The sequence below is a fragment of the Astatotilapia calliptera genome, chromosome 6 (genome assembly GCF_964374335.1).
Source record: "Astatotilapia calliptera chromosome 6, fAstCal68.1, whole genome shotgun sequence".
NCBI classification, from domain to species: domain Eukaryota; kingdom Metazoa; phylum Chordata; class Actinopteri; order Cichliformes; family Cichlidae; genus Astatotilapia; species Astatotilapia calliptera.
Window position 1 is genome coordinate 10,546,313 of NC_137427.1, and position 20,755 is coordinate 10,567,067.

General features: G+C 40.0%; 3 protein-coding genes across 4 annotated transcripts; 1 reads left to right on the forward strand and 2 right to left on the reverse strand.

The window, feature by feature from the left end:
- Positions 1 to 1,566: 1,566 nt before the first annotated feature.
- Positions 1,567 to 6,756, forward strand: knop1 (lysine-rich nucleolar protein 1). 2 transcript variants are annotated; one of them, XM_026170210.2, is made up of 7 exons: positions 1,567 to 1,651; positions 2,037 to 2,111; positions 2,276 to 2,344; positions 2,427 to 3,827; positions 3,916 to 3,993; positions 5,063 to 5,131; positions 6,267 to 6,756. In XM_026170210.2, exons 4-7 carry the CDS (start codon positions 2,469 to 2,471, stop codon positions 6,570 to 6,572), a joined length of 1,812 nt encoding a protein of 603 aa, XP_026025995.2. In that variant the 5' UTR covers positions 1,567 to 1,651; positions 2,037 to 2,111; positions 2,276 to 2,344; positions 2,427 to 2,468; the 3' UTR covers positions 6,573 to 6,756. The 2 variants fall into 2 exon arrangements, with proteins under 2 accessions (XP_026025995.2, XP_026025996.2); XM_026170211.2 differs by lacking the exon at positions 3,916 to 3,993.
- Positions 6,757 to 7,914: 1,158 nt separating this feature from the next.
- Positions 7,915 to 13,467, reverse strand: exosc1 (exosome component 1). The gene is made up of 8 exons (XM_026170213.2): positions 13,342 to 13,467; positions 12,046 to 12,161; positions 11,786 to 11,860; positions 11,599 to 11,687; positions 10,042 to 10,075; positions 9,874 to 9,924; positions 9,341 to 9,425; positions 7,915 to 8,982 (listed from the first exon to the last, which is right to left on the reverse strand). Exons 1-8 carry the CDS (start codon positions 13,367 to 13,369, stop codon positions 8,876 to 8,878), a joined length of 585 nt encoding a protein of 194 aa, XP_026025998.1. The 5' UTR covers positions 13,370 to 13,467; the 3' UTR covers positions 7,915 to 8,875.
- Positions 13,468 to 15,879: 2,412 nt separating this feature from the next.
- Positions 15,880 to 19,119, reverse strand: pgam1b (phosphoglycerate mutase 1b). The gene is made up of 4 exons (XM_026170214.2): positions 18,716 to 19,119; positions 17,575 to 17,849; positions 17,283 to 17,463; positions 15,880 to 16,533 (listed from the first exon to the last, which is right to left on the reverse strand). The coding sequence occupies exons 1-4, from the start codon at positions 18,852 to 18,854 to the stop codon at positions 16,364 to 16,366; spliced, it is 765 nt and encodes a 254-aa protein (XP_026025999.1). The 5' UTR covers positions 18,855 to 19,119; the 3' UTR covers positions 15,880 to 16,363.
- Positions 19,120 to 20,755: the final 1,636 nt, after the last annotated feature.

Sequence of the window (20,755 nt, forward strand, 5' to 3'; positions counted from 1 at the left end):
TTTAAAACTTAATATATATGCAAATCTGCTTATGATACTTAAGCTATATCATTAGCTTTGAGTGTTATTTAGTAGGACTGAAACTACTGATATGAAGGCACACACATCCCCCTTCTCTGTGTTATGTTAAATCACGAGCCAAGTCATATCACATAAATAGCCAAAAATCCTCACTGCATGTGGGAGTCTTCTAAAAATAAGTAAGCTTTCAGTAGTAAGAACGTCAGGGACCTGCAAAAGCATGGCCTGCTGGATGATGGAGATGGAGGAGGATTGCAGCTAGCTACTAGGAGCAGAGCTGGATTCGGATGCGGCTTCTTAAACGTCCATTTCCAAAATGAAAGCTGGGTGACAGAAAACTGTATGCTTGGTCAAAATGACTGTCATGCACATGGAAGAGTATAAAGCTAATGGCTGGATCTGCAATGGCTGGCTACAAGAGGTTGCAGGGGGAGGGTTACATGTCAATAAAGGCATCGGAGACCTGTCGCTGGCTTCTGGCTTTGTTTAGACTAAAGGGGATGTCGGGGGGGTGAGCCTATGTTTAGAAAGGCTTGTAAGAATGCTGGACACAAAACATGAATAATTAAGTGGCTTGATTTTATCATGCGTTAAAGAGATGTAAATTACTAATTTACTTAAGGTGCCACATCATTTCAGACCATTTTAATCCCTGGTTGTAACAGAAGTCAGCAGGGTGAATTCACTGTTAAAATAACAGGGATTTCGCTGCCAAACTCCCAAAATTTCTCCTCAAACTATGTGTTTAAGTTGTGGATCCTGCTTTGAAAGATACCTGTTTTTTCGACACAAACCCAGCCTCAGGGATCACAAGCCTGAATAAATGGGAGGGTTACATTAGGAAGGACATCTGGTGTAAAATGCATCCTTCCCCTGTGGTAAGTAAGTGGCTTGGAATAATTGAGCTGTTATTTGTGTCATGAACAAAGTGCATTTGAAGCTCAATGATATTATCTGCTGTCACAAGTGTATTGTCAATACTGGAATGTCACCCAAAAAGGGGGAAGTACAACTTTGACAGGGGCACATTAGGCTCATCTCACTCCCCTTGCCATTTCATAAGAAATTCTGCCACCTGCACAAGAAATTCAGCACACACAACCATATCTAAAATCCCACTATAAAAAGTATGCATAATAACCTTAAATACACAGCATTGTTATTTATTTTGCAAGTTTCAAGTGAGATCATGCTTTAAAGTCAGCCTCAAATCACAAGACATGTTTCAAAGAGATGTCTGTTAGGCGTTGCTGACTTGCATCGTCACTTTTCCTCAATGACACTGACAGTAATAACTTGAGGGTATTTAACATTATCATAAGCAAATCATACATCTAACTACATACGTCTGTTTAAATAAAGACAAAGTAATTATGAGTTCTGAATTTGGTCCTACTTGGGTTACAATTGAAAATTGTGCATATTTTAGTTAATATTTTTTAATCGTTTTAATGTTGATGGTTAACACAAACAAAAACAGTGAAAATTAAAAATTAAACAACTGTCAAACTGTTTAGCAGCTCGCCTCCGTTGCTACGGACTCCTTTCTCGTCTCTAGCAGGAAGAGAAAAATCTACTTCCGGGTCGCGAACGTAAAACGCTACCCACGTGAATTGTAAAAGTGTGCAAAGTAAGTAAATCGCTTTTGAAGTTTGTATTTTACAATATCCGATGCGCTTGTGCCAAAATAGTGTAATTGTCTGACTAATTAAACTGTTCAGTTCTGGATCGGATTAACTTTTTTTTACTGTAAGCTCCCGTTGGCTAATAAGCTAGCGTGGCCAGTTACCTGTAGCGTTTTGTGCATAAACCTGGTCTTCTTATCTTGAATCAAATCGCTTAGTTTTGTTATATATTATATATATTATTTTGCCTTTAACGTACATATTCAAACACAACACCTGGTGTTTTAGTAAAGCTTTAACTTCATTTTTTTTCTAAATATTTGAGACCATGGACCGGTTAGCTTAGAGATGTGTCTGAATGGATGCTGATATTTCCCTTTTATGTTTCAGACGGATTCCGATGAGGACGTAGTTTTTGTTTCTGAAAGGTCCTGTCACAAGCCCATTGAAATCACAATTGATCAGGTACTGATTATCCAACCTAATCGGAATATCTTATTCTGACTTCTTAACGCTACAAGGCGACAAAGTAATCCAGACTTGCTAACCAATACACAAAACAGTGTTGCGGTGGGGTTGTCCATTTTTATTACAAATATTTATGTCCAGTTCTGATTGGTTCTCTTCAGGCAAAGCGACTGGCCCTCCAAAGAGAAATTGATCAGCAGTCCCGACCCAAAGAGCCAGCCAAACCTTTGGTTAGTGTTTACTGCTCTGTCATTCACTGTTCCACAAACACAGAATAGAAACTTGAAGTAACAGTGAACTTTCTCTCACCAGTCAAGCAAGAGACCTGTAGCTGAGGAGAGGCACTCAGAAATCATGAAAATGAAGATGGAGGAAGAGAAGAGTGAGGAAAATAATATAAAGAAAGAGAAGAAACACAAAAAAGGAAAAGCTGATGATTCCAGCCTAAAAGAGGTGAGAAAAGAACAGAAGAAAGGCAAAATGGCTGATGCTGTGGGGATCGAAGACGGGTCTTGGGACGGAAATGGTGAGAAGGAAAAAAATAAGAAAAAGAAGGAGAGGAAAACAGATTCTCTGGATGATGTCAATGACTCTGAGGTCACTGATGGACAAGATGTCACCAAAAAGAAGAAGAAGAAGAGGCTGCTGGCAGATGGTGAGAGTCTAGGAGAAATTACACAGAGTTTAGTAAAAGAGAAGGAAGTGGAAAAGAAAGAGAAGAAGACAAAAGGAAAAAATAAGTCTACACAAATTAAACAAGAAAACATGGTGAAAGAGGAAGAGGAGCAAGTGGGAAAAGATAATCTGCCCAAAAAAGTCAAGAAAGGGAAAAAACAGGTTTTAGATATGAGCACAGAGGAGACTGAGGTGAAAAGCAAAGAAAAGAAGAAGAAAAATAAGGTGTTGGCTGATGGCGAGGCTTATGTAGAAACTGCAGATACTTTAGTAAAAGAGCAGGAAGTGGATAAGAAACAGAAGAAGAACGTAAAGAATAAGTCTACACAAATAAAACGAGAAAATATGGTAAAAGAAGAGGAGGAAGAAAAGCAAGTGGAACAAGACAGTCTGCCCAAGAAAGTGAAAGATAAGCAACATGCTTTAGATATGAGCACAGAGGCGACCGAAGGGCAAAGAAAAGAAAAGAAGAAAAAACAAAAATGCCCTTTAACTGTGGAAGGAGCAACAATAAAGAAAGCTAAAGCAGCTGAAAATGGCATAAAGTTAGAAAAAATCGAACACGAGGACGTAAAAATAAAAAAGAAGAAAAAGAAAGAAACTGAGACTAAAGAAGAAAATGGAGTAGAAACAACAGAGGTTAAAGGCAAAAACAAAAAGAGCAACGCAGCATCAGACAAAGTTAGAAAAAGTGAAAAGCAAGAGAAATCAACAAACAGTGTTATTGTTACTACTGATGATGAAGTAACGACAGAATTTAAGAAAAAGGTAAAAAAGGGTAAATGTAAAATAGCTACTGTGGAGTCTACCAATGCAGAGGAAGAAGAGCCAAAGAAGAAGAAAAGAAAAAAGGTAAAATGTGAAGAGGAAGAAGACAAACAGGAGGTTCAGGGGGATGAGCAGAGTGGCGAAGCTGGTGACAAGAAGAAGAGCAAAAAGAAAAAGAGCTCTGCTAAGGTGCAACGCACGAGCAACTCTGGAGTTGAACCTGTTGCTAAAAAGAAGAAAAACATCAAACAAGAACGGGAAGACCCAGAGGTGAGTGCGCTTCTCTCAGGTTGTTAGCCGTGTGCCTGGATGCTTTTTATTTGGTATGAACAGTGTATGAGCTTTTTATGAACTGTAGTTTCAGGAGTCTCCCCAAGTCGACGTGGTTTTCCTGTCAGAGAGGAGTGGAAACACTGATGAGATCACCATCAATCAGGTCAACAGAGCTCTCGTTATCGCTCCGTAGATTGATGTGTGAAACTTATTGCCATAATCAGGAATTGGCATGTTTCAAAATGCACGTAGTCTTTCAGAAATTTAGGAAACACTGTTCTTCTACAGGCCACTTTTATATTAGCAGCCCTTGTCACATCAACCATTCCCTGAGGGACATTATTATGTACTATGAGCAAGATGTGACATATATCACGTAAGGTCCAAGGAAACACATTCATTCAAGTTGTTAAACTGTAGTTTCTGTCTGACGTCACTGACCACTGAGTCAGTGGGTCATTACTTTCGCGTCAGCTGCACCCCTGTCCTGGCCTCGCTGCACAGGCTGCCTGTGTCTTTTAGAGTTCATTTTAAAATTCTTACGTTTGTTTTTAAATCCTTTCACAATCTTGCCCCACCTTCCCTCTCTGCACTTCCTGATCCCTGCACACCCTGTCAGTGTCTCAGGTCAGCTGACCAAGATCCAGTAGGAAGCGCAGAAGCGACTAGGCTTTTTCTATCGTGCCCAGTCGCCTCTGCAGGTGGAGAGGCCCCTTCACTGTCTACTTTTAAAACTCGTTTTAAAACACTTTTTCCTTTTTTTTCTTTTCTTTTTTTAGCTTTTGTTTTAGTTATTTGAGCTTTTTTAAATGTGTTTTTTATTTAAATCTTATGTATTTTTATTATTTAGTTCCAATGTACAGCTATAGGTGTCTGTTTTTAAGCGTGTCCACAGTAAAAATAAATTACAAAAATAGGAAGTTTTCTGGGAATCAACAAAAAAAAAATCCACTTTATAATTACAGGAGCAGCATTTTTTTTATCATCTTGAAAAGCGGAGACAATGTTTAAATTACTCTTCTTCCTCATATATTGAGATATCTCAGAGATTAAATGTGCAGTTAAATACCTTTACACTGTCAGAAAGGGTATTTTAACTTAAGCTCAAAGTGGGTTGTATGTGGCCCACGATGTAAAATGAGTTTACCAGAGCTAAGCAAATCAGAATGCTTTTTGTGTTTTATGCAGTGTAGTTTGATGATTGTTTTGTTTTGTTTGTTTTTGTCTTAAAGGAAAGAAGACAGGCTTTACAAATGGAGATCGACAAGGCCTCTCAACCTGACAAAACAGTCAAACCTACGGTCGGTATTAGTGTTGTTTGTTTGTTTTGTTTTTACAAAGAATACCACTATGCAAACTCCCCGTGTCTTAAATGCCTTTAAATGAAGGAGCACTTGTTTGTCACAGCACGTAGCTCAGCATGTTTGATCTGGCAGAGTTTTTATGTCAGATGCCCTTCCTTGTGCAACACCAATGCATTTTAATGAATTAACATGGCAGATAGACTCAAAAAAAGGGAATGGTAAACAGAGATGAGACATACGGGGTTATCTAAGGAAGACACTGTTGTGGGTGAAGATAAAAATAAAACAAAAAACTTCTCACAATGCTCACATACGTCTTTAAGATCAGTTCTACCTGCCAAATGCCCCCATCTTTTAAAACAAATAATCCCAAGTTTCTAAGGCTACGTCCACACTAGCCCGGATAGATTTGAAAACGGCGTTTTCGTCTGAAAACCCTGCGCGTCCACACTGGCGTTTTTAGCCGTTTTCACAGAGTTGTGCATCCACATTGAAACGGCTGAAAACGGTTATGTTCCGGTACTGCGCATGCGTGAAACGCAAGACGATTCGACCTGCCTCATTTCTGTCTGCCGCTTATTTACTTTCCAGCTCTTTGAAACGTGGCGGCAAAATGTTGAGGAAAAGCACTGAGTTTTTTAAATGGACTAACAATGAGGTGGAGTTGTTGCTGCGAGTAACACAAAAGTACAAAGTTGCAAAAGCGAGAGAGAGTTAAAGAATTTGAAGAAAAGCTATCTGGAGCATGTACAGACTGATATTAATCTTTAATAGGGCTGTCAAAACTGAGAGCAAACAAAACAACTGCTGTATAATGCCCTCCGCTGTCTTTGTTTAATTGGTCACATGACTGCATCACATGACTAACATGCGTCATCGTTTTAGAAAGTCTCCGCTTTTGCTGTCCACACTGCGACGTGAAAGCACCTTTATCAAATGCATGCGTTTTTAAAATGTTGCGTTTTCCATCAGCGAAAACGCCGTCTCGGTGTGGACGGGAGAGAAAACGATGCGTTTAGTGTGGCTGTAGCTACAGAATTATAGTCTTCAAGCAGAAGAAGGTTCTTAAATGTGGAAACTTTACTCCTGAATGCATTTCTAATGTTTATGAACTTTTGTTTCTGTTCTGCAGGGTTTGGGCCAGTGGAGCACGGCGCAGTTCAACAGCTCTGAACAACAGCAGAAGTTCCTCCGGTTGATGGGGGGCTTTAAAAAGGGTTTCCAGCCGGCGGCGACGAGCACTGGTGGAGCAAATATGGCACTAGGGAAGGACGCGCAGCAGCAGTTGCAGCAAGGCCTTCTGGGGGAGTTTGAACGAGCCCACTCGCGCAGAATGGACTTTAATAACAGGGGGGCGGGACTTGGGTTTACTGCACCGTCCAATAAGAAATTTTCAATTGATATCAATACATGTCGATCAGTTCGCTTTGATGATTGACGAGTGAAGATTTGGTTTTACAAAGCTTTTGTACATAGTGTTTTAATTGGCACACTTTTTCGTTTAATCAGCTTTACTGTAGAATTGATCCTGCAGAAAGTCAAATGTACACTGGTGAAAAAAAGAAAAACACATCGTTAGTTGTATATACTGTATATTAAACATTTCTCCAACAGCTGGAAAACAAGCGGCTGGTTTAATGTGTGGGCAGCTCATTATTTTATAACAGTTTGTAGGATTTTATATAGATTAAGGATTACTGTTTACTTTGTAAAATAGTGAAACATATACGTTTGGGGAAAGATCACAATGAGACATCTACACTTACTGATTACTTTGTTAGATACACTTGACTGTTAATGCAACTATATCTAATCAGCAGATCACATGGAAACGACTCAACGCATTTATGCATGTAAACATGGTCAAGGCACCTGCTGAAGTTCAAACAGCGCATCAGAATGAGGAAGGAGGGTGATTCAAGTGATGTTGAGTGACGTGATTGTTTATGGGAATTTTCCTGCATCTCTTCAGATTTACAGAGAATGGTGCAGAAAAACAGAAGTATTCAGTGAGTGGCAGATCTAGGTGAAAATGTTTTGTTGGTTCTTGCTGCAGGCAGCAGTAACTCAAATAACCAATTGTTACAACTGAGGTATATATAAGAGCATTTAAATCCACAAGATGTTGAATCCTACCCAGGCAGTCAGTCACTACCAGGTCAGAATCTGGAGTAAACCACATGAAAGCAGAGATCCATCCTCTTGTATCAGTGGCTCAGGTTGAATGTGACGGTGAAACAGTGTGGGGAAATAATTTCTTGGCACATTTTGGGCCTCTTAGTACCAACTGAGTATTGTTGAACATGTCCAACCCTTTATGATCAGAGTGTACAAAGATAACAGCAGGCTAACACACCATTTCCAGAACTCAATCCAAAAGAGCACCTTTGGGATGACACGGAATACGGGATTCACCATCATGGATGTGCAGCAGAGAAATCTGAAGAAATTTCGTGATGTCGTCATGTTAACATTAACCAAACTCTGAGGAACGGTTTGAACACCTTGTAGATTCTATGTGAAAAGGAATTAAAGCACTTGAGAAGCCAAAAGGGTTGATGAACCCAGTGCCAGCATGGTGCACCTGAGAAAGAGTTCGGTTAGAACATATTGAGTTAAATGTGTTAACGGTCTGTTTACAAAAGCATGGGCCACAAAATTGTAAAACACAGAATATAATAATTGTCAAATGATTTTAATTTGCAAAGCAATGTGGAAGTAATCAAAATTCTCATTGTGATCTTATGAATGTGTGTAAAGAGGAAACCTTGCACAGATGGTTTGGATAGTCGTTTTATTTCATTCTTGCACATCTTCTGTACAGTAAAGAAAGAATAAGAGAAGTCCAGTATATATCAAAGAAAATGTTAGTATTACTGCTTTCTTGTATTTCGCTTATAATCTTTGAGTTAATATGCTGGAAATCAAAAATATCTGACTATCGTATGCAGTACTTCAGTATTCCATTCTTTTAATCACATTTATTTTACTAGAAACTGAAAAGTTTTAAAGGAACAAAAAAAAAAAAAAAAAAAGCTCAGTCTTTTCAGCTCAAAGTCTTTCACTTTTATGAACGTGGCCAATCAGGTTAGTTGCATGGATATCTCAGCAGAAAAACTACATTGCTACCTATGTAGTATTTCTGGTTGGATCAGGGTCACTTTTCTCACCTCTCCAGATATAAAATGGATATAAAAGAGTCCAGTTTTGTCTTTATGTCAAAGATCCATCCATTTATCGACTAACCAACCCGATGACCTGCCACATTTCTAACTGTAATACTTAACAGTAAAACTAAGTGACTCCTGCATTTGGCTAGTTGCTCAATTTTCAGTTTTCAGGTTTGTGACAGTTTGGCAGCTGCAATGCAACACGTTGAGTGAACTGATACAGTTCTAATATGATTGCTGTCAGAAAATTTAAAGGCAATTTTTCACACCCACATTTCTGGCATGTGGATTTAACAACACCTGCTATTGTTTGGAATTTAACCACTTTTTTCTAAATTGTTCTGTTCAGTGGTTTTAATCCAACACAATGAAAAGATGACTAAATAAACAGCATGGACAGATGAAAGACAGCTTTCTGCAAAACACTTAAGACACGCGAAACCAGAAGTAATCTGTGAATCATTACTCAGATAGCATCGAAAAACAGAGCTGGGAAGCTACTTGACAGGAGTGACTGAAGGACAGACGGGCGGGGTTGTGTGTTCCTTGTGATAGGAAGGAATTTCCAGACTCATGCTTGTAGGTACTCGGGTTGCACTCGCGCTACTTTACGGAACTCTTTGGCGTGCGTAAGTGGGCACTGCATCTCACACCAGCTGATGGGAACCATCTGAGCACCTGGGATACAGAAAAACAGAGTGAAAAAAAAAAAATACATCAAGATTACATTATTAACCAACAATAAATTACTTCACAGCTAACAGATTAGTGAATCAGACATTTTGATACTTAGGCACAATTATAATTCTGCAAAAAGCAGTGGTAGTTTAAAAGAAGACTGATACATGTTTCTCACATGTGTTGTCACAGTCTTCAAGTGGCAATAACAAACCTAACAAATGCTTTTCTGTAGAAAGATAATCCATCAGATAGCACCACCTTGTGGTCCAACAGGGTGCTAGTATTCTGTGCAGCACGGTGCTGGAATTCTCCAGCGCTTCAAGGCCAATGGCCATATTATGCATTTGATATTTACCTGCTTCACTGTGTGCAACGACCACTCCCAGTTCATTTTCTGCTGTTGTCAACAGGTAGTTAGACTGAACATCACCAAGAGAAATCTGACACAGTCACGTCAAGGTTTATCAATGGATACAAATCAGGATTTAAAAAATTCTTATTCCAGAAATGGAAAGGTGAATTTGTAAAGGCAGATGATGAAACGTTTACATGTTACACATCACGTTTTGTTTTTGTTTTTTAAGCCGTGTCTTGGTGACCTGATGTGTTTCCAGGAAGAAATAAAAGTTACATATGACCTGCATACTTTCCAGTCATTCATCGTTCACTCTTATTAACATTTTTGGCACAGGGGTTATTTTGACTGTGACAAATATTCTCCCTCAAGCACATTTTGAAATGAAAAAAGGAAAACTTGTTGTTGACAGTCTCAGCCTGGGGAATGAATTCAGAGTCCACAATTATGTAAATGTTGAAAAAAAGAAAAAGAAATGACAAGCATGCGCTGGTTCAAAACCACCAGTGACGGCATAATAATGTGAAGGATACAACTTTTGCCAAGACGATGTCACCGGGTCTGAAGCTTTTGTATGTCTCTACCTGTAACAAGGAAGAAAAACGGTTACAAATAAACATGTCACCTTATTTTAATAAAAATTATTATATGCAGAAGAAACTAATGAAAGATGTGAGTGGAAAACAGGAATTCAAACAGACCTTGTCTTTTTCTGTTGCACGCACATCTTCTTTTCTGTAGAGAAACAGAGAGTGAGTTTGTGTTTAGGCCAGAATATTATGTCCATAAAACCCTGCCTCACGCTGGAGTTAGATCTGTACGGTAGCGGCTATGAGCATTTTCTACAACCACCTCCTTAACCCTCTCGAGGCAGGCGTTGCCGATTTGCAACAGTTAAAAACTAACAACCTGATTACCCCACATACATATTTTATGAGTTTTTTTTACTCAGGAGTACCACTGCAGGACTTGGTTGTGCATTAGCAACAAAAAGTTTAATTTGAGCCTGAGAGGGTTAAAACAGGTCCTGCTTTTGGCCGCCTCAGGCCCATCTCACATGATTAGCAGTCTGAAAGTTTGGCATACATATATTGGAGTTTAAGTAGAGACTTTAATGAGTTTATTTCGTTGTTTTTAAATCAACTCATCGGTTTGAATTTGAATAAGACTAGCTGGGCTTCTTCATTCTTACCTACCTGGTATTTCTAACAGTTTCTTTACAGAATTAGCTTTAGTGAAGGTTACAATTGAGCTTCTTATGGCCTCTGACAGTGGACACATCTCTGTGACCATAACATTTTTTACAGCAGTTAGAGCATGCTGTAGGTATTAAAGGTCCTGCGCTGCAGCGGTTTGAATCGTATCTAAAAGACTGCAATTTGTTCATGTAAATGAGAGTCCTCTTCAGATAGGAAGAATAACTATGGCGTTCCACAGGGTTCCATTCTAGAATTCTGTTCACATTATACATGCTTCCCGTAGGCAGTATCATTAGAAGACATAGCATACATTTCCGCTGTTATACAGATGACACTAGACTTTATCTATTCATTCATTTATCTATTAAGCCAGATAGTGCACACCAATTTGTTAAACTACGAGAATGTCTTAAAGACGTCATTTTTGACCAGGATATGTCCTTCAATGAACATATTAAACAAAAATGTAAGATGTCTTTCTTCCATTTCCAAAATGAGAAAGATCCTGTCTCAGACTGATGCTGAAAAACTAGTTCATGCATTTATTACTTCTAGGCTGGACGACTGTAATTCATGATTATCAGGATTTCCTAAAAACTTACTGAAAAGCCTTCAGTTAATACAAAATGCTGCAGCAAGAGTACTGGCACGGACTAGAAAGAGAGATCAGATTTCTCGTATATTGGCTTCTCTTCATTGGCTCCTTGTTAAATCCAGAATTGAATTCAAAATCCTGCTCCTCACATACAAGGTCTGGAATAATCAGTCCCCATCTTATCCTATTGGCCACCCTTCCTGAGCCTAGTTTTGCTGGAGGTTTCTTCCTGTTAAAGGGGAGTTTTTCTTTCCCACTATCGCTAACGTGCTTGCTCATAGGGAATCATATGATTGTTGGGTTTTCTCTGTTTTCTTTGTGTTATTGTAGGGTCTTTACCTTACAATATAAAGTACCTTGAGGCAACTGTTATTGTGATTTGACTCTGTATAAATAAAACTGAATTGTACTGAACAGTCTCCAGTATAATATTAGACAAAAACTGGCTCAGTTTTTGTGGTTACCTGATAGTGCCTCTAAAGCGGTCCTTCAGCGGTGTGGAACCTACATAAAGGATGTGGACTTTGGCAAATCTGGGATTGATGCTGGTTACCTGTTAAATGAAAAATAAATAAAACAGATTGTAAACTGTGCACGAATATTTACTCAGAACATCCAGCGGTAGTAACAGTTTCTTATTCTATTGCATACCTTACAGGTGACTATTGCGCCTACATCTGGCAGCAGTTGTGTTTCTGTTTCCCTCACGACTGAAATCACTGGTAACTAAGGAGACAAAATAATCCCAGTAGAAGTTATCCATATGATGTACAAATCACTTAAGACATTAACAAAACTAGTTCAGCTCACTCACGTCAACAGACATTGCAAAAATACCTTTAGTCTGGCATTTGTACTTGTCTCACTGCTGAACAAACTTTCCCCTCCCCTGTCTTACCCACACCCCTTACCTCCTCTCCCTCATTCTTCCTGAGCACATAGCCTGCTAGTGACGAGTATATGTAGCCATGTCGCAGGTATACTCCTGTGCCAGGAATACAGTCTTCCGCGCTGCATAGTTTGTCACCTAAGTACAAACAAAAAGACATAGATGTTGTGTTAGTGTTTGGGTTCTGGAGATGCACTGTTCCTTCTAAAAAAATGAATTAAAATAAAAACATTGTTGCATGAGTCATCACCAAAAATAATCTTTATCTTATGCTTGGCTCCATATCTGAACCCAGCCTTTTCACATCTCCATCAACCATCTTTATCTGACATCTTTATCAGACAGATTGAACATCCTCCCTCTCTTGAGGACAAAACAAAGATCCAGAAGTACCGTAGAATAAAAACTGAAAATGAGCTACTGGCTTACAGGGATGATCTGTACATATCATTATTTAAAACTTTGTCCATGTTTAATATAAGCATCCAGCATTGTAACAGAATATTTTGTTACAATTGTCAACATAGACTATATAATATATAACTAAAGAATAATAACAATAATAATAGTTTCCCTTATTTTGGTTATCATCTGCTAACTGAAACGGAGAGACTAACTGAGGATGCTTTGATGTAACAGCATTGTGGGACTAACAATGTATCTGCAACCCTTAAGCACAAAACACATCATGGACAATAAGATTAAAACACAAAACATAATTTATGTCATGTGACACATTACTACCCTTCATTTTTCTTGCACTACAATTAATTATCTTGCTACTTTGCGCTTTTTCAACCGTAATTAGAATGAAATTAAATGCTACTCCTGCTGACAACTCATTTAAGGTTCACTACTGCCATGCGCCGGATAGACATGCAGTTTTCCCACGGGTGTGACAAAACAAAGCTTAGGAATGCGTTATCTTGCCCGAGGAGATGGGCAGGGCTGCGGATCGGGTCTCATCAGCAGTGGAAAGCCAAAGTCAATAACTCACAGCCCTGCAAATACGGTAAAAGACCATGATACGGTAGAGCTGAAAACCCCGACTCCATCTGACAGTCAGCTGATCCAACAGGTGATTGATTATAAAATAAGTTACTATAGCGTTACAAGTACGGGAAGCCAAAGCCTACTCCACGCATGGCAGCTGGAAATAATCACCAGGGTTTCACACGCTCGGAATGCCGTTTAACTTCCTTTTCTAATAGAAAATGACGCTAAAGCTGTTAAATCTGTTTACATATCCCAAAATACAATCTACACACCGGTATATTTAGTTTTTAAGCGCTTTTAGAGACAAAATTACGGGACTTACCGGGAACGCACAGCTTCATCGGCGACATGTTTTCGAGAGGTGAACGTAGGCAGCCTATTGGTTAGGACGAAGGGCTTGGGAAGATTTTGATTGGTCAGAGTCACTAGCGTCAGCGGAACAAAATGCGTTGATCCGCCATGATTGTTGAGCCACACATGGGCGGGTACATGATTGAATAAGTTATACAGTGGGGCAAAAAAGTATTTAGTCAGCCACCGATTGTGCAAGTTCCCCCACTTAAAATGATGACAGAGGTCAGTAATTTGCACCAGAGGTACACTTCAACTGTGAGAGACAGAATGTGAAAAAAAAAAAAAAATATCCATGAATCCACATGGTAGGATTTGTAAAGAATTTATTCGTAAATCAGGGTGGAAAATAAGTATTTGGTCAATAACAAAAATACAACTCAATACTTTGTAACATAACCTTTGTTGGCAATAACAGAGGTCAAACGTTTACTATAGGTCTTTACCAGGTTTGCACACACAGTAGCTGGTATTTTGGCCCATTCCTCCATGCAGATCTTCTCGAGAGCAGTGATGTTTTGGGGCTGTCGCCGAGCAACACGGACTTTCAACTCCCGCCACAGATTTTCTATGGGGTTGAGGTCTGGAGACTGGCTAGGCCACTCCAGGACTTTCAAATGCTTCTTACGGAGCCACTCCTTTGTTGCCCGGGCGGTGTGTTTTGGATCATTGTCATGTTGGAAGACCCAGCCTCGTTTCATCTTCAAAGTTCTCACTGATGGAAGGAGGTTTTGGCTTAAAATCTCACGATACATGGCCCCATTCATTCTGTCCTTAACACGGATCAGTTCTCCTGTCCCCTTGGCAGAAAAACAGCCCCATAGCATGATGTTTCCACCCCCATGCTTCACAGTAGGTATGGTGTTCTTGGGATGCAACTCAGTATTCTTCTTCCTCCAAACACGACGAGTTGAGTTTATACCAAAAAGTTCTACTTTGGTTTCATCTGACCACATGACATTCTCCCAATCCTCTGCTGTATCATCCATGTGCTCTCTGGCAAACTTCAGACGGGCCTGGACATGCACTGGCTTCAGCAGCGGAACACGTCTGGCACTGCGGGATTTGATTCCCTGCCATTGTAGTGTGTTACTGATGGTGACCTTTGTTACTTTGGTCCCAGCTCTCTGCAGGTCATTCACCAGGTCCCCCCGTGTGGTTCTGGGATCTTTGCTCACCGTTCTCATGATCATTTTGACCCCACGGGATGAGATCTTGCGTGGAGCCCCAGATCGAGGGAGATTATCAGTGGTCTTGTATGTCTTCCATTTTCTGATGATTGCTCCCACAGTTGATTTTTTCACACCAAGCTGCTTGCCTATTGTAGATTCACTCTTCCCAGTCTGGTGCAGGTCTACAATACTTTTCCTGGTGTCCTTCGAAAGCTCTTTGGTCTTGGCCATGGCCATGGCGGAGTTTGGAGTCTGACTGTTTGAGGTTGTGGACAGGTGTCTTTTATAAAGATGATGAGTTCAAACAGGTGCCATTCATACAGGTAACAAGTGGGGGACAGAAAAGCTTCTTACAGAAGACGTTACAGGTCTGTGAGAGCCAGAGATTTTCCTTGTTTGAGGTGACCAAATACTTATTTTCCACCCTGATTTACGAATAAATTCTTTACAAATCCTACCATGTGGATTCATGGATTTTTTTTTCACATTCTGTCTCTCACAGTTGAAGTGTACCTCTGGTGCAAATTACTGACCTCTGTCATCATTTTAAGTGGGGGAACTTGCACAATCGGTGGCTGACTAAATACTTTTTTGCCCCACTGTATATGGTCAGATAATTATGAAATACGTCAGTGAGATACTGCAGATTTTGGTAGCAATCTGATGCAGTATCTGACACCAGTACCAGCATTCTTATTGATACGATCGATATTGGTATCAATCTACCCACCTCTATTATGAAAGTTAGCTACTTACAGTATTGGGATGTACTAGGTTTATTACTTCCCTACAATGTAAATTTAATTGTAGATTATTTTATTGAAAATCTCTTTATCTGAGCATGGTTTTAAAAACATCATATAATCGGAAAATTGCCACCAAGGAGCCATTTCTTCAAAATAATCATGTTTATGATAGTCCTCTGTTACGGTGCATCTCAAACCTTCGAGAGAAAAAAAACTTGCCCCCCCAATCCCACAAACTAAAACAATCTCTCACATTTTCGATTGGTTGCAGTTTACAAAACTCGTTATCAGAGTCTCGTGTGAAACGTGTTGATCTATGGATGCATACAAGAAATACAAATGTGTTTAACCAACAGAACAGCTGCTGAAGTAGCAGTTACTGTGACAGAAAAGTGTGAATACAAGGACTATCACATAAGGCAATTAAAACAAACTTTTCATTTCTGCTAATTGCATTTACTTAGTGAGGGAACTGGATAAAGTGCATTTCAATATTTGCCTTTTACTGAGACAAATTTCTCAGTTACCATATAAAAAAAAAAAAAAGTGCAGTTGTCCTGGAAAAAAAAAAAGACATCACACACAGTACACTGCATAATGACTCACAACATTTATTAATTTTTAAGCACAATGCCACAGCAAACAATATTCAGCAGTCTAGAGCAAGTCTGCTCACACTTTAACATAGCCAGTGTAACTGTAGGTTTTTCCGCTGCGCTTCATCTACATGGATTGTAAATTGGAAAGAATACTTGGAACTCTGCTGGGGTAGTGCGTTTGCTGGTCCCTAATTTATATTTGGTCAGTGCTTAAACCACATTACAACTTATATCCACAGTCTAATAATGAAATGTGTGTTTCAGTATGTAACAAAGTAAAGAGCAGTCAAATTAAACATCAGATTGTACATTTTTGTGAAAAATGGGTGGTATTAAGATAAAGTGCACATTGTGTGTCTACCTGTGCTCAAGTCTGCGATGACATAAACAGTAAATGACCCTTTCAAAACTGGATGGGGAAAGAAAAAGAAAAAAAAAGCAGATGATTGATCTTTACTCCCAAAGGAAGGACAAGTCTATTTCTTGGCTTTGCCCTGAGCAGCTACAGCTTCCATGGCTTTCTTTACAGTCTCCTCATCTCCCAGGAACTGCATGGGTCCAATAGGCTTCAGGTTCTTGTCCAGCTCATACACGATGGGGATGCCTGTTGGCAGGTTCAGCTCCATGATGGCCTCCTCTGACATACCTATGAAACAATGACAGACACAAAGCTGTAACTCATTTCAATGTAGCTGCTGCTGCTTTAGACCGCGTTAAAATGCGTAACAGCGGATGATAGCTTTGTTAGATAAACACATGATTGTTAAACTGTTACATTAAAATTCACAACTTAAGAACTAAAATAAACCTGCTTGGAACACAAAATACTGCCTATCCCTCAGCCTGCAACTAGATCAATTTGAAAATCTTAGGTGACTTCCTTCTTGAGTTATTGCATTTACAAGATTTTCAGAAAATGTGACCTATGACCTTGACTTTGAATTCAAGGTCACAGATTCAAACTCAAAAAAATTTAATAGCTGCTCCTATGGTGCTGCTCCTGGTGACCTCTGACCTTGAGGTCAAGGTCACCAGGACTCGAACTTGCCTGAGATTTTTTAGTAGATGCCTCTATGGTATAATTTCAAAAAACAACACTGTGTAACTCTCAAGTTATCACAGTCATAAACTTGGGTGTCTGCACTATTAGGAATGTGGCCACCTAGACCAATAACAATCTGCTAGTTAACCCACTGCAACAGCTAATAACTCTACACTCTTGTCTATAAGTTAATTTCTGACTTCCCTAAAACCCAAATGGATGGATCAAATATTGGCCTTTATGAAGGTTTAGCAGGTAACTCAATTCATTGTTGACTCATAGTAAGTGAAATAACACTGAAAGGTGTTTTTAGTGCTGAGAAATGTTTCACAAGTTTCTCCTCTACTCCTTACCCTCCAGGTGCTTGACAATGCCACGGAGACTGTTGCCATGGGCAGCAATCAGCACCCTCTTTCCTTCTTTGATCTGTGGCACGATCTCCTCGTTCCAGAAAGGAAGTGCCCGAGCAATGGTGTCCTTAAGACTCTCACAGCTAGGGAGCTGGTCCTCTGTCAGGTCAGCATAACGTCGGTCCTACAGGGAAAAAGAAGAAGTCGGTGTTGTCAAAATAGTTTCAGCAACGCAGGGTTACATTGAAGCAATAACGAAAAGAGTCAACTTGTCATAATTTCCCCGAGCGGTTACCTTGCTTATGGTCTGATAATAGTCATGTCCCTCATCCATAGGTGGGGGAGGAATGTCAAAAGAACGCCTCCAGATCTTGACCTGGGCTTCCCCGTGTTTGGCTGCCGTTTCAGCCTTGTTCAGCCCAGTCAGACCACCATAGTGACGCTCGTTGAGGCGCCAGGTCCGGTGGACGGGCAGCCACATCTGGTCGATGCTATCCAGGACAAACCACAGAGTGCGGATGGCCCTCTTTAGGACAGATGTGTAGCAAATGTCAAACTCATAGCCAGCATCTGAGGGGAAATAGAGATGACATTTTGAGACGTGTATTTCAAAACAGTTTGTCATATTTTTCATGAAGGAATACTACTGCAGCTACCATTCACAGGATCAAATAATAGATACCTTCATGTTTTATTGCCCTTCTTTTATCAGTTGCATGTGATTTTTCTTGGTCAGGGGCCGCAAGGCACTGGCAGACTTAACACTGCAAGATGTGCCTGTTTGGGATTTTTAGGTCATAAAAAAAACAGCAGGAGAGTGTGTGTGTGTGTGTGTGTGTGTGTGTGTGTGTGTGTGTGTGTGTGTGTGTGTGTGTGTGTGTGTGTGTGTGTGTGTGTGTGTGTGTGTGAATCCAGCATGATGACTCAGCAAACAGTAATATTCTGCCCTCTGGAAACAAAAGCATCTTTGGCCTGGTTATATGCTCCAGTTTTAATTCATATGCTCATTTCTAAAAGCTATGGATTTTTATTATTATTATTGATAAATACAAATACACTTAAGATCGTCAAAGACTAAATTAATTATATTATGACTCTCCAAAATACTTCTGTGGTTAAAGAACACCACAAATAAGAATTGCTTTCTTTGAATGAAAATTAGAGGCTATGTTGCTGCACCAGGAGGCGCCAAACCGTCTGCCCCGGTGGGAGAGAAGCTAATGGAAAAAAACTCCAGTAGCATTTAATTTGAAGCAGTGACCGTGTGGCCCAGCAGACTGCGGGACAACCCGTGAAATGACTCCATCCCTTCTGCCGCACTGGGCCTACCACCGGTTTCCCCATTCAACAAAGTTGCGTAAGCACCGGCTTGCTGTGGCTTAATCCAGTGACCGAGAGAAAGCCCGATTAGGCCTTGACATTTTCTGATACCGTACCTTTCAAGGCCTGTCCTCCCCTCTTTGCCTCCTGCTCCCCGGTCTCGCTCAGGTCCGCGTCGAACCAGCCGCAGAAGCGGTTCTCCTGGTTCCAGCAGCTCTCTCCATGGCGGATCAGGACAATCTTGTACGCAGCCATCCTCACACCAATGTCCTCTACGCTGTATTTCCGGGAACTTCGGGGAAAGTGACTCCTCCTAAAAGGCAGCAGAAGCAACGGTCTCAGATTTAGCCGGGCTTCACCGAAACCCCAAACGTTCCTACAAAGCAACAGGCGGGTGAATGCTAAATGTGAGCTCGTGTGATGGAAGGTTAGCGAGTAGCCCAGTTTGACAGCTCTCAAGATTTGAGTCCTCTTCCTCTCTTCCTGCTAGTTTCCACCAATCAGAAGGCGTGCTGCGTTCAATGGAGGAGGGGAGGCAGGAAGATGCGCACAGCGGCACGTCCACACCGGTGTTTGTGCATCATGTTAGCACGTGCCTGTAAAAAAATCACGAATGATCATTTTAATCGTTGAAAAAAAAAAGTCATATATCGCATATCCTCACTAAGTTAGAAACATATATTCAATTCAGTTTAATGAGTGGCAAGAGAAGAGAGCAGAGGGAGACACATGGGAGAGAGACGAAGTTTCAAATTTGTTACTGTTGATTAAATCCAGTTACTGGTTATTGAATTTATACACTACTCTGTGGTGTATAAATACACGGAGAGCGAAAGATTGATCATATTTAAGATAGAACCATTAGTCAATGGTAGCATCTATGAAACATGATCCAAACATAAGACTGTGCCATAATCTCAAAGCTAGTCTACATAGTTTCTGTTGCCACTGTCAAAAATGCGATAATCGGTTACTTTCATAATTCTTTAGGTCACTGTAGACAATTTACTTAAATGCATTATATTCAAAGATGTTATAGATATTTGTGCACTTTATTAACACGAAGGAGACAATTTTAGAAACACCACTAAAGCACCACTAGTATCATATTAATAACAAACACTATAGCCTCATCACATATTTAGACACATATAGATTACCAGTAAAAGTAAAAAATGACAGCAGAACTATTGTGTAAAATCTAAAACACCTGTTGGGTTATAAAAATCAATCACTGATACAAAAGGTGAGTCAGTTTTGTCACTTTTTTTTTCTCTTTTAACTCCCAGACTCCCATTTGACAAATAAATTATTTATATGTGATTACATGATTTATTATTTATCATTAATATTTTAAAATTAATATAAAATCGTTTTAAACTGAGTATATTTAAATAAGGAATCCTTTATGGTTAGAAACCCTGAGATGTGAGTTGGGTTTTCCTGTTACTCATTGGAATTTTCAGACATTCATCACACTGAGACGTGGTAGTCGTGTGATGAGTATGCACTTAGCGTACCCGCATTTAAACCACACTTTGTCTTCAAATGTTCAGTGTGACTCTAAATTCAGAAAGGTTCAGATTTTAACACCCCCTACTCAAGATATTAAGCCTTCTTCTTATAATGGATAGCATCCATTCTAACAACAGGAGCAAAGGGTGAGAAGTGGCAAATGAGTGCACATATACCAGCAGATTCACATCACTTTTAATGGAAACTATACCATCTACAGGTAAAAGACATCCCCCACTAAAAATTTAGAGCATATACATTTGTCTTTTCCAATAAAGCACGGAGAAGGCATCTCCCTGTCACCCCTGTAGGGGGTGCTATGTGTCTCTTTCTCAAGCCTCTTGGCCTGAGCGTTTGAAGACTGTTGTATCTCAGCAGTTCTGAGACAGGACAGAGACCTCTGATAGAATCTGTTAGAGATGCTCTTCCAGCTTGGAGTTTGCTATCCGTCTCAGTGTATACCATCTCAGCTTGCACATTACATCGTGCTATATGCTGTTGGATAGTCTCCAGGGCACCTTTGCACAGGCTAAAACTTGGGTCTTCTTGGCTGTGGTAGACTCCTGCTTCCATGGATCTTGGTTCTGATGATGGCATGATCAGACCCTCTGTGCTGTCCTTTAAGTCAGCCTTTAAGCCAC